The sequence below is a fragment of the Frankliniella occidentalis genome, unplaced genomic scaffold (genome assembly GCF_000697945.3).
Source record: "Frankliniella occidentalis isolate FOCC.00 unplaced genomic scaffold, Focc_3.1 Scaffold97, whole genome shotgun sequence".
Taxonomy (NCBI): Eukaryota; Metazoa; Arthropoda; class Insecta; order Thysanoptera; family Thripidae; genus Frankliniella; species Frankliniella occidentalis.
The window spans coordinates 177,199-189,008 of NW_026267226.1; the positions used below are offsets into that span (position 1 = coordinate 177,199).

At 39.9% G+C, this 11,810-nt stretch overlaps 3 protein-coding genes across 4 annotated transcripts; 1 reads left to right on the plus strand and 2 right to left on the minus strand.

The window, feature by feature from the left end:
• Nucleotides 1–275: 275 nt before the first annotated feature.
• On the minus strand, nucleotides 276–3,321 carry LOC113205363 (brahma-associated protein of 60 kDa). Of its 2 annotated transcripts, none has more exons than XM_026420957.2 (10): nucleotides 3,079–3,321; nucleotides 2,524–2,717; nucleotides 2,247–2,412; nucleotides 2,006–2,173; nucleotides 1,765–1,887; nucleotides 1,498–1,671; nucleotides 1,275–1,420; nucleotides 1,069–1,189; nucleotides 845–982; nucleotides 276–757 (listed from the first exon to the last, which is right to left on the minus strand). In XM_026420957.2, the coding sequence occupies exons 1-10, from the start codon at nucleotides 3,199–3,201 to the stop codon at nucleotides 602–604; spliced, it is 1,509 nt and encodes a 502-aa protein (XP_026276742.1). In that variant the 5' UTR covers nucleotides 3,202–3,321; the 3' UTR covers nucleotides 276–601. The 2 variants fall into 2 exon arrangements, with proteins under 2 accessions (XP_026276742.1, XP_026276741.1); XM_026420956.2 differs by having other exon boundaries at nucleotides 1,765–1,893; nucleotides 3,079–3,320.
• A 151-nt stretch (nucleotides 3,322–3,472) lies between these two features.
• On the plus strand, nucleotides 3,473–6,688 carry LOC113205366 (sorting nexin-4). The gene is made up of 9 exons (XM_026420960.2): nucleotides 3,473–4,104; nucleotides 4,307–4,413; nucleotides 4,490–4,721; nucleotides 4,815–4,920; nucleotides 5,034–5,275; nucleotides 5,393–5,603; nucleotides 5,692–5,824; nucleotides 5,917–6,031; nucleotides 6,117–6,688. The coding sequence occupies exons 1-9, from the start codon at nucleotides 4,021–4,023 to the stop codon at nucleotides 6,165–6,167; spliced, it is 1,281 nt and encodes a 426-aa protein (XP_026276745.1). The 5' UTR covers nucleotides 3,473–4,020; the 3' UTR covers nucleotides 6,168–6,688.
• Nucleotides 6,689–7,230: 542 nt separating this feature from the next.
• Nucleotides 7,231–11,250, minus strand: LOC113205369 (acidic leucine-rich nuclear phosphoprotein 32 family member A). The gene is made up of 7 exons (XM_026420965.2): nucleotides 10,985–11,250; nucleotides 9,312–9,455; nucleotides 9,110–9,229; nucleotides 8,924–9,036; nucleotides 8,765–8,853; nucleotides 8,433–8,687; nucleotides 7,231–8,350 (listed from the first exon to the last, which is right to left on the minus strand). Exons 1-7 carry the CDS (start codon nucleotides 11,030–11,032, stop codon nucleotides 8,298–8,300), a joined length of 822 nt encoding a protein of 273 aa, XP_026276750.1. The 5' UTR covers nucleotides 11,033–11,250; the 3' UTR covers nucleotides 7,231–8,297.
• Between the last annotated feature and the right edge of the window lie 560 nt (nucleotides 11,251–11,810).

The window sequence follows — 11,810 nt, forward strand, 5'->3', positions numbered from 1 at the left end:
GAAATAGTAAAAGCCTCATGTATTAATTTAATCATTGAACTTTCTTTTCTAATTTATTCATTCTAAGTTAATTGATATAATTATAAACACATTGTAATGTGGGAAAAATAAAACAAAAAGATCTTTCCATTTACCTGTTAAAAACTGTGTTGATATATTACAGCTGGAGAATGGTTGCACTCAACACACAGTAAAATGGGTGCAGCTAAAACAATTTTATACTTAACAGCAGTTCTTGATTTAAAGTACCAGATGGGTGAATAAAATAACTATGGTATGATGGTGGTATTTAATCACTATGTACACAATACAAATTACCAGCTAAATCTAAACTGATTGTTGTAGCTATTCTTTGAGTAAAATGCAAGATACATTCAATTTGCTATAACAAAACACAAACATATATTTACAAAAAGTTGATCTGATAAGTTGTGTATATAAAATTAATAAACAGTAGGAATGAAAGCTTACAGGCATATAGATTACACATACACTCTACATGACACAGGTAATTGATTGCTTTATCAAGAGTTAAGTCAGCTAAAGATAAAAGGGAGTTGGAAGTGTTTGCACTGTCTTCAGGATGGGTGAGTCATGCTGTTCAATTGTTGCGTATTCCAAGAGCCTGTTCAAGTTCTGCACGTTTCTGCTGCACTTTAGTGTAGAAGTACCGACACACTGCCTCCTGGGCCCAAGGTTGATAGAAGAATTCTGACCGTCTTTCTTCTTCAGGGTTGCCAACAACATCAGTCATTGTCTGTGTACAGATAAAAGATGAAGATAATTTATGCTATGTAGAAAACAAAACTGAGATTGTCTGCACACTCTTGAATACAAAAATTACCTTCAAGTCACGGGTCTGTGATATGAGCCACTTGTTGATAAACTGTTGTGGATCTTTGGCAAAGCTCAGGAAGAACTCCCGATTAGTTTTGAGTGTATTTATAGATTCAACAGTTTCATGTATTTTGTTGTCCAAATTCTAAAAATAGAAGAAATAGAAAAATGCTATGAAAGGAACACCATAAGAGAACATTGGGGTTTCAGAAGACATGTATTGGTTCTCACCTGAATTTCTTGCTGACTAGTAGTAGACAGCAAGAAGTTGTTCATTTGAGTTTTCAGAGTATCATCAACCTCGACATCAATATCATAGCAAGCTGTTTGTTTCTGCTCTGCTCCCTCCACGCTAAAAAGTAGAATTAAAGAATTACGTGGGATTACATGGCAATGAGAGAAAAAGAAAACTGGGTAAACTGATCTGGAAATCTTACCTGATGATATGATTGATAACAATTGGATCTGGAGGATGAAGAAGTGGATTCAGGCGCTGTGGAATTTCAGCAAACTTCATCCGTGGGCATGAAAATATTTGTTCCACATATTTGTCACAGTTGATGTATTCTCGCTCATGTGAATCCTAAAAGCACAGATCCAGTTTCAGAAAAGGATAGATAAAAATTGAATGAAACTCAAAGAAGGCAGAAGACGTTATACCTGCAACTTGTGGGTCTTTATATACTGCCATAAAGCCTGGATTATGACAGGTCGAGTTTGAGTATGAACACCAAGCAATCGAGCCAAACGCTGGTCCAATTTGAATTGCAGGGGCTGATAATCCAGCAATAGCAAAATTGTGCATCGAACATTTTTGTCTCCTGGTCTTTTAACCTAAAGTGAATCAAAGGAAAATGAAGTGAGCTGCATGAAAGGTTGAAAAATTCATTGAAAGATTATTAGGAGTTCCGTTGAACTGAGACCTACCTGAAAACCATCGGTTTCTTGAGTTGTAGGAGTGCGATGCCATTCAACAAGATGGTTGTCAGGTCCATAGAGATCTTTGTCTAATTCAATGACAAGACTCTTGAAAAATGATGAGAATTTGCGCTTCACCTGCCACAAAAAGCGACAGCAACATAAATCTTATGTGTTCATTTACATGAAGGGAGAAAGGCTGCACTAAAAGATTTGGTTTTGATAACTCAAACCAAAGAACATAGTTCACCTTATTTGGGTCATTCTTTGAGTCTTCTAGAAGACGTCCTTCAACACGTAGTTCCCAACTGGCAACACTACCCTCCTCATTGTCTCCTGGTTCCTTGGCGGGATAAAATGTGTTGGAAATAAAAATTCGAAGCTTGCGCTTCTGCTTCATTGGTCTCTTCAGTGCCTCCTAAATTATAAAACATATACAATGTTACCACAAGCAGTAAAAGACATCAACAAACTACATTGATTCCTTGTACCTGAATATCCAAACGTTTTCTCATGATGGTGGAATCTAACTTCCTCTCAAATGCCAACAAATCCATATAAGCTTGAGATTCTGGCACTAAATCACGAACTTTTTGAGGCAAAATTTTGTCGGCTAGCTTCTTTTTCTTTTTGCTAGGAACATGTTGTGAAAAGTCTCTAGAAATCAAATGGGAATTGATATTAAGTTTCAGGTAGTTATACCAGCAGTAATACCACATGTTCTGAAGAAACAAAAAAATATGACAAGAGTCACAGAGTACAACTCACGTCTTTTGAACAGCGGTCGGTCGCACATCAGAGGGCCGTTTTCCACCGACAGGCATAGGAGGGGGATTTCCCCCTGGTCTGCCCATGGGATTGTACGATGGTTGTTGTGGTCCTTGCGGTCTGGGTGGCATCATACCTGGACCTGCATTGTTACCCATAGGCGGTTGTGGGCCACCTTGAAAGCCAGGTCTTTGCTACAAATACGTCAAGAAAAAAAATACATAACAATGAAGAAAATTGGTAGGGGTGCAGGAGTTCCAAAAAACTAGAGAAACAAACGTGATTGATATTTAAAACTAAAACTCTATTATAGAAAGAACGCTGGAAAAAATTCGTTCAGCTCCCAAATGTTTGAAAACACAAAGGAACATAACATAACCTAAAGGTTGTGAGAAAAACTTTCATATATGTCAAAAGTTGATGCAAGATAAAAAAGAGGGACACGTCCAAAACGTTCTATGACAAATCTTGTAACCAAGTGCTAAAAAATGCGAAGGAAATAATGTTCTCAGTAGTGGAACATTACAAAAACATTGGTTAGACGTTTCTGCTTACCGGAAAATTTGGGCCTGCATATTGCCTTAAAGCGGGTACTCCTGATGGTGGAGGGTACCTCTGAGGTCCGGGAGAAACTGCAGGCGGCATATTTGGCGTCCCAAGAAGCCTCTGCTGAGCCATTTTAATTCGTTAATTTCACTCCATTAACAGATCTTTGACATTGAAAAGTGTTGTCGGCGTTCGGCGGCAGGCTGACGCGCACGGCCACGGCTTGGCGTCCGCTTCGGAACTGGAAATAATGTTACGGTGGCCTGCGAATAGTTAATTTGGAAAATAACGGGAGATTCTTTATTTTCAGCACCACGACTTCCCTCCCCTTATTAGCAGAGTCTGTTATTAGCAGACAGCAGAATTGCCTTTTGATATTTAAGATATTGATGCATACATTTCACATTTCCCATTAAGGTGTTGTTTTCTTCAATTTCCAGCAGTTTACACCTGTCAACATTCCTATCGACCTACAGCATTATAAAAGCGTTATAAAAGCAGTCCGCGATATTGCATTTATAGACCCTCCAACTTGCCTTCCCTATCCCCTCATTTTTTGCTCTACATATCGCCCGCTAAATCTCTGTCTTCATTTTGTAGTGTTTTATTAGTTCCTGCCACATGAATTGCATGCAGAAAATTAACTCTTTATTATAATTCTAACAGCCACAAAGCATTTTCCAACAAAACGCCCTTCGCGCCATTTTTGAACCCAGACCCAGACACCGTGCGCGAAAGTCCGAAAAGGTATTTGACATCAAACCACTTTGCTTCCCTGCCCAACTGCCTCTGTCTGCACCTGTAACTCGCCCATGTCATGTGTTGATCCGAGAGACACCGTCATACCTTCTACTTCATTCAACGCGCTGTTACTTATTGCCAAAGTTTTCATTCTTTGAATCGTGCCTGCCAAAACCAGTGGAGGAATCCGAATCTCCTTTTAGAGCAGCTATGGCAGGTGTTACCACGCCTCCCACTGATGTCAATGCTGGCCCAGGTTCAGCTGGAGTGCATTCCGATTCCACAAAGAAAAAGGTAGGGTACCAAAATGGTTCAGGTTTGTGCGGATTGAAATTGGTAAGGCTGTATGTCTAACATACTGAAATTATGTCACGGCCCTAACCTCTCATAACTTTGGTAGTATCCATGGTGAGAAAGACTCTGACACCTGTTCTATAGTAAACAACAACAAACATTGAAATGATGGACTAAAAACTAATTTTTCTTTGTTTTGAAGGATGCCCTTATTAACCATATGGACATAAATGTTCCCGAGGCTGAGAAGAGAATTAATGGAGCCTTAAACCTTCATGACTTCTACACTGTTTACCTCATAGAAACAAAGTAAGTGTAAATAATACATGTGTGGAAATGAAGTTCAGAATGCTTATAGCCCTGTACATTTTTATTCAATTTACAGGGTGACAGATCCTGTCTGGCTTCAGAATCAGAAGGATGGTACTATTGTGCGACTGGGTAGCCTCTGGCGCCGATATACAGAATTTGAAGTTTTACATAACTATTTATCGTCTATGTACCCTTACATAGTCCTTCCTCCACTCCCTGAAAAACGTGTCATGTTCTCCTGGCAGAAGGTGGCAACTGACACATTTGATCCAGACTTTGTAGATCGTAGAAGAGCTGGTTTGGAGGTAAATTTGTGAGATCTTGTTGTTTGATGAGTTTTCCTGTATAGGTTTGGCATTAATTGTTTTTCAACCTGTTTTTTATTATTCGTTTTGTAGAATTTTTTATTACGAATTGCATCCCATCCAATTTTGTCATTCAATCAACAGTTTTTGGCATTTCTTCAGCAAGAGCAAGGATGGCAGCCAAACGCAAAAGAACATGGTAGGCATTATTTCTGAATTACCTTAATACCATTCCATAAGTGAGAAAAGTTAATACAACAAAGCATTGTTTTGAAATGTAAAGTCTTATGAACACTTAAACATTGGTAATAGGTTACCTGCAGCAGCTGGCTGAGTCCACCCAAAAGTCTATGATAGGTCTAAGAGAATTAGACAAGAGATTTGAGCAGGTAAAAAATTATAGCAACGAACTACAGGGTAATATGACTAATATTTTAAGAGTTCGAGCCATATTGGCTGAGAGATTGTATGGAATTCATAAACTTCATGCTAACTATGGAAGAGTTTTTAGTGAATGGAGTGCAGTGGAAAAAGACATGGGGGATGGCTTGCAGGTGAGTTAAATGAAGTCTTACAGTTGTAATTACAATGGGAACAAAAATTTGTTGAGAAATGTGCAAATTCAAGTCTAATTTACTAAATTTGCTTTTAATTTAAATGTAATGCTACAGAAAGCGGGGCACTATCTTGATAGTGTGGCTGCAGGTATTGACACTGCTCTGGAAGAAGAAGAACTTCTTGCAGACCAGCTGAAGGAATATCTATTTACTGCTGGGGCTCTTCACACAGTCTGCTGTCGGCATGAAATGTTACAATTCCAAGTAGAACGAGCTCAGGACTTAGTTCAGCAACATGTTTCAAAACTAGAACGAGTACAACAAGGTATAATCAGGATTTGTGATAAGCCCTTTTTTACCACATCAGCAGGATCATTAACTGTATTTTTTAAATATTTTGCATTGTCTTTCAGGCAAGACAAGTTTAATGTCTCGTATATTTGGTACAGTTGATACAGATGAGTTACGGGAAGAACGTGTTAGTGTACTTGAGCAAAGAATTGAAGAGCACAAAGGGAGTGTAAGCAATACAATCGAACAGAGAGAGTAAGTGCCTCATTTTATTATTGTTCATTGCATCTTTATTTTCTACCTAGTTAACCATAATAATTAATCTGATCTTCTTTTTTATTATGTAGCACATTTTCTAAAGCTGCTCTGGTTGATATTGAACGTTTTCAAGAACAGAAAGTCATTGACATGAGAGAGACTTTTGCCAATTACATAATGCTACAAATGAAAATTGCTCGTAAAGTAAGTTCCCTATTTTATAAAACAGATATAATAAAATCAGTGACATGTCTTTAAATAATATTTTCTCCATAATTGTTTGTTTCAGGGCCTGCAAACTTGGACTCATATAAGGGATTGCCTTGAAAGCATCAATTAAATAGTTATCTTGCTTTAAGCTTTTCACATTTTCTTATTGTTCATTTCTGGTCTCTGTTTAAGTGTTAAGGGATAATTTCTTTTCATTCCTGGGGATCAATCTCCAACAGTATTGTTAATTCAACTAAGTAGTACTTTCATTCTGTGATTATTCGTTTGTATTAAGAAGTTACATCACAATCTCTTTCTTAGCTTCTCTTGTACAGAAGATGATATTCTGAGAAATTTGGAAGAATAGTACTTGAAAACCATTTGAGTCTAGTCTTGGATGTGTAGTCACATGCACATCCTCTCTTCAGAGATTTTCTCTCCAGATTTAGGTGGGACCATATTTTACAGAAATTGATTTTATTTGTCTGTGCTGACACCTATGAATTTGATATTGGTGTTTTTGTTTTGTTTTTGTGAAGTGTTTAATTGTTGATATTATTGTGTTGCAAATGAAATGTATATTCACCCCTTGTTATAAGTTCATAATATATTTTTTATGTTTGTTATAAATTATAAACAAAAATCCTGTGATGTGTGGAAGACTTCTTTTAGTTTGATGAAAATGAGCACATCAACTCCTTATGGAGTAACTGTAACAGATTCTAATTGATTCGTACATAATACCTAACATAATCTTAAGTACAATAATTGCCAAAGATGCCATACTCTTGAATGAAGTGCTCAAGATGTGTTTCTCAGCATTTCTCCTTCATTTTCTCAATGCTGTGAAAGACTGGGTGAGGTAGTAGATTGGCGTCAGTTGTGAACATACTCCACGGAATCTCGTTCGTAAAAAACAGTATCTTGTTTCTAGTGTCTAGTCTTGTTGCGGACTCCGCAACTAAATGATGCCATCCTTCAGATATGAGTTAGAGACTAAGACTTTCAAGTACGTACTGGGTTACCCAAGGAAGTGTCAGATACGCAAGAGGACAGCTCTAGCTTGCTTTTGAAGCAGTGATGTTAACTTCTGCAGTATTGTTCAAATTTCTGTAACTTATAAAAAGTTGAAATAAATGTGCTTTGATAAACTTATGCACTATAATGGTGTAAATAAAATTGAAGTCGCTTGGTTCAGGTTTTTATAAAAATTTACTTCAACAACTGACAATTACATTTCATGAAGCAGTGTAACTGCATGTGATGGGTCAAACATGGTGAGGAGTTGTAATCAGGACTGGTGAGTTTTTGCCAATATGACAATATCAATGGCCCTGACAGCACATTCATTATTAAGATCAATGATAATACAAAGTCACAGCCATCCAACAACTCCTCACACTAATAGTTGGTTTGACGCTCAAGGATGGTGAGAATGGGCAGAACATACCAGTGTTCCAAGAACTTAACAAAAGGATTGAATCCTTGACAATATCAAATATTTTTTAAAAGACAACACAGCCTCTTCTCACCACCCTTTATCATCATTTCAATGAATTAATATACTTTATACAGAATGCTTTGATACATTAATCAAAAAATGAGATGCAACTGAATGACAGTTTAAAAAAGATAAAAAAAATTGCCAGACAACAAAGTGTCCTCTGAAAGTCTGGAGAAACAAACGCTGAGCCTCACATTTTTGGCCAGCACACAAGTTCAACAAGTACCTTGCTCACATCACAAAAATCATGCCACATCCTGCTCCAAACAATTTTACAAAAGTACAGCGAAAATTGCCAACCACAATGGGGGAATTTCATCTCTACACAAAATCATTCTTAAGTCACTCAACAATTGATCAGATGCATATCAACACATCATGTACATACATGGACAGTCTACAAAAAAAAATTGCATCGCCAGTCTAGAGAAGTCACATATTAAATATTTGGTGCAGGAAACATAAAAGCACTGATGCACTAACAATTTACTTCTTAAAAGCAACCTTTGATTAGGTTGGTTCTTTGTACTCCCTTAGGCAGAGCCTATGGTCTTGAGGTGTTAAAGCTTTGACAATGATTGCTACATGATTGCCAACATATTGCCGCTCATGCTCCACACCAAGACGTAAAAACAACTTAAACTCGGAAAGGTTGGGCCTCTCCAAATTGCACAGCAAGGCACCATACAACCACAGCAATGTCCGATAAGATTGGTCAGTTCAGCACAACAGGTATACAACCTGATGCTCCAACCACTAATTGACTTCTTCTCCTTCATGCTTTCTCTTCTTCCCTCGTGTCTGTGATGCTAAAATGAAAAAAAGAAAGTTATCACCCACAAAATCTAAAAAAAATAATTAGTGAACAAACACACAAAAATTAACACATACCTTCCTCTGCTGCGCCCTCAGCCTCCTCCTCATCTTCAGCACCATCAGCTTCAGCTCCATCCTCTGCAGCATCTTCACCATCCTCTTCTTCATCATCTAAAACATCATCATCTTCCTCCTCTCCAGCTTCCCCATCATAATCATCACCGTCACTTTCCTCTTCAAGATTATCTTTGTAGACAGCATCCAATCCAACCTCATCATCTTCGTCTAAGTCTTCCTCTTCTTCATCTTCCAAGCCGTCCTCTTCATCATCTAGAAAATAAAAACAGTTAAATTGGAAATCTATTTCATGAAAAATTTGAAGGACTTTGCTGAAGAAAGATAATTACCATCACACTCTTCACTGTCTTCATCATTACCATTGACTTCATCATCCTCCCCTTCGCTATCTTCAGCCTCTCTGTCTTCAGCATCAAACCTACGAAGCAAAAAACTCATTAAGACAAATATCATTAAGACAAAATAAAAGCAAACTCTCAAATACATACCCATCAAGGAATTTAAGGCTGGGGATAAGGTCAAAAATGAGTTCTCTGTAATTACTTATCTGAGTAGCCTCATTGTTGAAGAGATCAAGGCTTTTCAGGTTTTTGAATTCTTTCTGGAAGTGAGAAAATACAATGTTGATGCGGCAAAAGAAAATGGAACGAGGCATTTAAACTGAATAAACATACCAAGGGCTCTAATGCTTCCAAACTTCCAATTTTGTTTCCTGAAAGATTTAGGTGAGACAATTTTGGGCTTGTGTGAAGAAGGTTCAAGCCACCAGAAATTCTGTTGTCACTCAATTCAAGCTGCAAATTTAAACACAATGGGTTACTAACAAGCAAACATAGTTAATGACTAAATTGAGACAAGGAAAGTAATATACAGTACCTTCTTTAAGTTAGGAAGTTTGGGGAAACCTTTAAGACTTGTAAGACCAACATTAATGAGGGATAATGTCTCCAAATTAACAAAGTCATCTGTTAATCCAACAATTGTTGTGCTCCGACAATTGTCCAAGATCAGCTCCTCTATCTGTTAAATTTAAAAATATATAATTAGCACACAAACAGTTCACAATCCACACAGTAAATTTTATGCGTAACATTGTCCTTTCCCCCCAAAAAGGTGGAAACTATTAAATTTTTGAATTGCACGATCCTCAAAAAGCTCAAGGTTTCTTTCAGCAAAATTGGATTTTATTTTTTTTCACCCCACCGACCGGGGGTACCTCGGGCGCCAACGGGACGGGACGGGGCGGCGGCGTCGCGGCTCGCGAAAGCCAGCGCCACCATACGGCCACTACTCGCTCCACTGCCAGGGTCATACGGCAAACATGGCCGCCCCCACACCCGCTCACGTACGACACCTCCCCGACAAAATGCAACCGCGGCTGCAAAATAGGGGATGTCGCGTGGCAAGGGCCGTCCTAGACAGGGGCCGGGGGGGCCCTCAAGGCCCGGCCCCGCTGCCCAGCGCGACGCGTGGTGCGGAGAGAAGCTACACGCGCGCGGCACGCGAGGCTTGACATGTCGGCGTGTTCCGGGCCGTGTCGGGTGGCGCTACGGCTGGGTCCCAGAGTCCTCCGGCGTCTCCGCGGCGCCACGGCCGGCCGCCGCGAGAGGGTGAACTAAAGCACCTCGTCGCTCTCAGACGGCTTTAAGGGACGAACCTCGTTATTCGGGGGCCGAATTCTTGCAGTAATGTGTGGAAATTGCATACCATACCGTTAAAAACTGGGGGCTAAAATTAGCGCTCAAAATGGCGTCCGTGGCTTTCGTTCAATTAAACGGGATGTTTATCATTACCCACAACCCGGAAAATAGAAAACACGAAAAAGTAGATAACGTTTGCCCTTGAGATCACAAAAACACACTTTTTTAAAAAGGCCGAGGCCGACTTCCAACTTTAGTTGTATCACATAGGTGACAAGCTGGCCACTGCTACAAATTGTAAACAAAACGGGTTTGGGGACGGTTATGAGTATGAGGTTAGAAAACGCATGAACATCAAACTCTGCGATGTCGTATGCTACGAGCAGGCATCTAGAAGGAGAGCGCTTATCTAAATTTAACTGCTCTTAAACTATCGGTCGAAAACACACTACCCAAAGGTCACAAAATATGGAGCATACCACTATCTCATGGCTTCCACTGAGAAAATGAGGGAAAGAAAATTTGCATCACTCCCTTCAACCCTGGACCGATGTGAAAATCCCAACAAACTAACTAAAGATTGGCACAACATGATCTTAAAGCAGTATTAAAATAGTGAAAATGGCCTTCAGCTTCAACAAAATGCACTCTGCACGGCAAAATGCAGCGCTGCGCACCGTATTCTCATGTTGAACACTCGCGGCGCAGCTCCTCCAAACAGCCGACAAAAACGGCGAAAGTGCAGCAAATTCACAGAAAAACGCGTTTCTGTCAGAAATCAATGAATTTGCAACTTTGAAGACAGTTAAAGGAGCGTTTGCGCCCGCTCTTCCACATATTTCATCGGCCACCGCGCACTGCTGCACGTAACCTATCTCGAGCACTGGTCCACATTTCCATACTTCTCACCTGATCAGGTTTCATCGTTCTCATTTCCAACTGGACCCGCTTCTCCATGCTGATTCCTTGCGCCGCGGACCTCAGTTTGAAGCTTTAAAATGCACTGGGCACTGCGAAAATCCTTTCCGCCCGGGAATGACTGCGGCTGCGACGTGAGACTTGGAACGTCCCTTGCTTGGCGCTCGCCTCTGCGCTCTGACTGTTCACCACTTGCACTCGCACTCGTTGGGCAGCATCAGGCCCTCCAATGGCGGCGACTGGGCTTCGCCGTGGCCCACAACAACACGGCCCGGCACCACGGGCGCTCAAGGCGGGAAACATCACACAAGGATGGAACTACTTTCGCCGCTGCCAATCAGAAGGCTCAGTTTAAAATCGCCGATCGGTATGACATCTGTTGAGCGGACGTGAACTATCAAAGGATTTTTCTGGGTCAACGCAATAAGGAAATTTATTTCAACTTCAAAAGCCCTAAGCATTTTTGTAGCTTCCCGAGATATTTTCAGAATTTCTTGAATCGAAGCTGTACTTCTCAAACATATTTCTATGAAAGGAGACCACATCGGACTATATCGTATTGATCTGCTGCATAGTCGCGGGAAGATATGACTCACTATCCACTAACACTCAGTCAGTCTAGAGTAGAGACTCTCACTTCACCTGCCTTTGCCTGCCTTCAGAAAGGGCTGCCTGGAAAACTAGAAATGAAGCAATGAGCTCAAGACTGCCTTAAAAGCTTGTCAAAGCATTTTCATTTTAAGCTGATTACTTTCGTATAAAGTTTGCCAGTTGTTCTACTATTCATAGTATTGAATAGAAAATGATGCTGTTCTTT